Source organism: Glossina fuscipes, unplaced genomic scaffold (genome assembly GCF_014805625.2).
Source record: "Glossina fuscipes isolate IAEA_lab_2018 unplaced genomic scaffold, Yale_Gfus_2 1, whole genome shotgun sequence".
NCBI lineage: Eukaryota > Metazoa > Arthropoda > Insecta > Diptera > Glossinidae > Glossina > Glossina fuscipes.
In genome coordinates this window covers 37,453,830-37,459,116 of record NW_023998415.1, presented here as the reverse complement: position 1 = coordinate 37,459,116, position 5,287 = coordinate 37,453,830, and the positions used below count along the sequence as shown (strand labels likewise).

Below are 5,287 nucleotides of genomic sequence, written 5' to 3'. Positions count from 1 at the left end.
ATCGAATACGTTAAATTTTAACATTCATATTTGAACAGTGGCAATAGTCTAAAAGTAAAAGTGAAATGTTAACTGCGTTAAAATGCTTCAATTATTTAATAATCGGCTTAACAGGCATCCTAACCACAAACGCTGTATGTGCGTCGATAATGAAAATAGCAAAAAAAAAAAAAAAAAAAAAAAAAGGGCGAAAGAAAATTAATTTCACTTAATAAACATAAACAATCTAATCCTTATTCTTCTCATGTTGTTCGATGAATAATTCATTTTTAATACATTTTAAATAGAACGTAATTTCTCTGGCATATACAAAATAATCAATTTCAAATAATTCGTGTTTATAGATAACACGGCAACAATTTGAACAATCATTAGTAATGATGCGTAATGGATGCGCTCCTAAATTTAAGCTAACAACCGAGCAACTTGATGGCCTACGTGTCGGTAATTTCGATGCCAACAATAAGGATTTAAAGGCATGTCTCATCATCGTCTATATAAGTTTATAAGTATTTCATTTCGTTGAATATAATTTGGAAAAAAAAAAAAGAAAAGGGTCAAAATTCATGGGGTAACATAACCTTCTATGCTAAAGATCGGTAGAAATAAAAACTCTATAATTGGGACACGACTGACTGACTCGTCATTGAATATTTATGTAACGATTTTTCAAAATAAGATGTTACATAGAAAGTGGTCGAATATCGATGCCGTCCGATACGAATCATTTTCACTAGAGTTCGTTCTTGGGCCAAAATATGTCGGTATATCAAATTTCATCAAAATATCTCGAAAATAGCGAACCGTAGATGTAGGGCAAGACAATAAGACGGACAGACAAGCTTGGATCAATTCAACAGTCGACTCTGAACACAATTGTCATAGTAGAAGTTACATCTATCTCAAGTCCTTTTAGTTGTTGCACACATCCGCACTAGCTTAATATATCCTTGTACCATAAATGGCGTAGGGCATAAAAAAAGAAAATTGAAAAGATTTATTATTAATATTTAGACTCTTGCATATGTGTTAGTACAAAAAACAGGGTTTTTAGGCATAGATTTAGAAATATGTCTTCTTTTTTTTTTTGGCTTTGATCGATCTTCACGTATTATCCCGCGCTATACTTGTCTACGTAGAATCTAAAATATAAACCAGAAATATTGTTGAAATATGACTCAAAATCCAGTGAGCATCTCCCATACCAATCAGATATATTTTGAATATTTAGAGAAAAACGCTTCGATTGTGAAGAAATTTTGATCTTACCTCTGAAATACGATCATTTTACTGTATCACTGTACTGTACCGCTGTAATATTGTATATACAAATTTTTTTTTTGATCTCCATTTGCGTTTTAGATTAGCCAAGTTATTCAGTGCATAGCCAAGATGACTATAATGTGACTGAACTTCTTGCTCCATAATCATCTTTTTATATCATTCTTGAAATAAAAAAACTAAAAACAACACAAAATAAAAAAAATCACAAAGTTATGCTGAAAGAAGTTCAAGTCGTACGTTATATCCACAGACAGATGCTGTGATATATATGCAAATCCGAGCACTTTTTTGAACAACTTTATAACATATATATATTCATAACATAAATATGGCGCTTAATCGAGTTAAGCATCTTCATCTGTCCATCCGTCTGCGTAATGTCTACGATAAACATTCCCGTGCTTCAAATTTAGCAAAAACATTGAAACATTGCTTGCATGCGGATAGGTATTGAGGATGGAGCAAAGCGCCCAAACGGCCAATAGGTCATCTGCAATGCAACATAAACTAAGAGCAATTGCCCTTTCTGGATATGTTACGCTTGTTGGTCATGTTCAAAATTTCCGGAAGAAATCAGACACGTCCGATAGCGAATTTTTAGTTTTCTTCTCTTTTTCTTCACTCTTAGCTTTTTAAAATGCAAATCGGTCGGTACAAAAGATTCGGTCGCAGCCGAATATAATTTTCTTGCTTGTTTTCTCTTATGTATATTCATTTTTCTTTTTTACTTGCTCAAATATATTTTAGTGTTACACGAAATGCATAGCCCAACTGGCGGGAACGGTAAGTTTACCTTTCACGTTTCATTTAGACATGACATATCATCTTTTAGCACAATACACAATAGTGAAATATTTTTTCAAAAAAAAATGTAAAAAAAGTTGATTCGACAACTATAGACAGACACTAAAATCATTCACTTTTTACGTGTCCACGCGATGCTTTGCTTGTTAAATAAGTAATTCTTGGATGCATGTATATACATACAATGAGGCTTTCGTTTAATACCGTAGATAATACATGATCATATATTTTTTCTTAGTTAACGAAAAAAGGAGAGCTTAGCGCACAAAAGGCTCTTGCACAAATACCAATGATTTTGCCTACCGAAATGCAGGAGGTAGCCATTGCATCTTTAGAGCACTGCAAAGATGTTCGTAAGTATCAGCGATCGCTAACAAATAACTGTAAACACTTTTTTTAAGGGAGAGTAAAAAACAAGGAAAACAATTATATTCGACTTCAATTGAAGTTTTTAATAATTGATTGGGCAACGGAAGGATCTGGCATTCGCCCAATTACAGACTATATCATATATAAATTGGTAGCCTTGGCCTTACCTATATTTAAACTTACGCTAAGTACGCGCATGCGTGAATTTTTAACCTCACTTAACGGCGATATACGAACTCGACAACAGGATTACATTAGAAAATGGTGTAAGATCGAGGAAGAGCGTAAAGCTCCAAGTTATAAGCACCAAAAATATTGATATCAAATTCCTCGGCGAAATATGAAGATATATTAATTATGTCGGATCATTTGCAATCCGAAGCCAAAATGAAGCTTCATATACATTCTTGATCGGCATCAAGTTCTCAATCGATTTAAATATGTCCATCGGTCCGTCAGTGCTAAGCTTTCTACTGTCCCCTAAAATGAAAATATCATTTTCAAATTTTACAAAAACATTGCTATTAAAAATTCAGTCAAATCGATCAAGGGAGCCGCCCACAATGCAATGTAAGCTGAGAACATCTCTGCTTTCTCAGTTGTCTTGCGCATTACTCATAAAGTACAAAAAAGGTGATAATAGGCAAAGCCGAGTTTGTTGGTTTCCGGCATATACTGAATGATAAATCGGGATTTCAATAGCAAACAAACACATATTTCGCCATTCGCGCTGATCAGGAATGTATAAATACTATAGAGTATCCTATGCAAGTCTAATTACCTTCATAACTCTGCTTAACTTATAATAGACCATCCAGTTAATATCTCTACGCCTTAGTGAATGCAATTGAAAAAAATATTCAATTTCGGGGATTTATTGATTAAGAAACGAGCAAGACAAGCATGCAACCTTTTATCTAAATCGTATACATATATATATACATGTATTTTTTTCTTTTGCAATGAAGCTATCAAACGTCATTGCTAAGAGATAGATTCCGATAATAATACAAAAGTAATACAAAAGTTAATCGTCATTATTACGTAAAAAAAATTATGCAAATTGCTTTACGAGTTAGATGAACTTTTAAGACGATTGCAAGATATCTGTGATCCACTAACGAATTATCGAAATTTATCGTTAATTAATTATCATTGGTTGTCTGTTACGTTTTAAAATGTTCCGTTGACAAGAAAGAAATCGGTTCTTCGGTGAACTTTTTTTTTTAAAGGAATATCTCTTTCTTATCAATTTTGTAAAAATTAAATAAATTACTGATGTCACTGCCAGTTTTACTCATCTTATACTTGCAGAAAAGAATTATAAAGACCCTTGTGATCGTATGTTCTTCATAACCAAGTGTGTTTATGAGTTTGCGCCAGATGATTTCACATTTCCATAAACATTAAAGAGATGAGAAGAGAAATCGTACCAACAATGAGATCCGAATGCACTTAATATAAATATAATTGAGAATTATTGTAATTATTAAATAATAAAATAAATAAATAAAAATTTCTCTTTATATATTTATATGAAAACGAAACCAAAGAAAAAAAACAAGTACGAAAGTTAAATTGGGTCGGGACTGAGTCCTTTATATCATCATCGTCGTCATCCTAAAAGAGACAAAAGAAGCAAAAGAAGAAAATTTTCATGCTTTATAACATGGAGTGGGCGCCGTTGATTTCTTCTATTTGCAAAATAAAAGTTTCCGTCGTCTAAATATGTAGGCGTTGTAGGCATGTCGTTTGAAAAGTTGAAATCACTTCCAAATTCCTCTGCAAATTTGCTAACGATAGAATCTTTACCACAGATACTACACAATTGGGCAGACGGACAGATGGACACAGGCACACTCCAAATTTGAAATTGGCCAAGAATTTATATACTTTATGGGGTTTTCGACGCGTCTTTCTCCGCGTTATAAAGGTATTGGGAAAACAATTAAATTTTGATACACTATTATATTGGGTAGGTGTGATCAATATTTTCTATTTTTGTACACAGATGCTAAGGCACGCCCATAAAATACGCATTCAAATTTTTGTACATTTATTTCCTAAAGCTTGAGTAAAAAACTAATTTTTCTCTCATTTTATATGGCGCTGTCTGGGCATGTAATTCGACCGATTCGGCTCATTTTCAATACCCATCTTGCTTGCAAGAACTTCCCATGTTTCTGCCAAATAGCTTCACATTTGCGAGCACCCAAATGTTTACAACGGACATTACCCAGCATATTATAGAGCATGAGAACTTTGTTCTTATGTAGGGTATAAAAGATTCAATCTCGACCGAATTTAATTTTCTTCCCAATTGCATATTAAAGTAGATTATCAATATAATTTTCCTTCGTCATTATTCTTTGGTTTCATTTGTTGTCATCGTTCATTTACAAACTCGTCGATCTATGGTTACAAACATTTCTAGAATGGCGCTAACGGTTCTTTCGTTACCTCCTCATGTATCTCGGTCGGTAAAGCAATTGGAATTTAAAGCAAAGCCAAAGCTTTCTGTGCAGAAGCAAAGAGGCTAAGTAAGGAGCAGCATATGCCGAATAAAAGAAATATCAAAAAAACCAGAAAACATTTATTTATGATTTATTTATCAATCAATTATCATCGCACTCATACATTATGCGGATATCGGAATGCAAACTTGTTTGTATATTGTATTATAGGTTATATCGATATCCGAAATATATGTATATGTATATGTATGCAAGTGTGTGTGTGTGTGTGTGTGTGTGTGTGTGTGTGTGTGTGTGTGTGTGTGTGTGTGTGTGTGTGTGTGTGTGTGTGTGTGTGTGTGTGTGTGTGTGTGTGT

General features: G+C 33.3%; 1 protein-coding gene across 1 annotated transcript; it reads left to right on the top strand.

Moving 5' to 3' along the window:
- Positions 1-3,898, top strand: LOC119631898 (general odorant-binding protein lush). Its single transcript, XM_038024462.1, has 5 exons — positions 1-134; positions 345-476; positions 2,032-2,067; positions 2,327-2,441; positions 3,772-3,898. Exons 1-5 carry the CDS (start codon positions 66-68, stop codon positions 3,858-3,860), a joined length of 441 nt encoding a protein of 146 aa, XP_037880390.1. The 5' UTR covers positions 1-65; the 3' UTR covers positions 3,861-3,898.
- Positions 3,899-5,287: the final 1,389 nt, after the last annotated feature.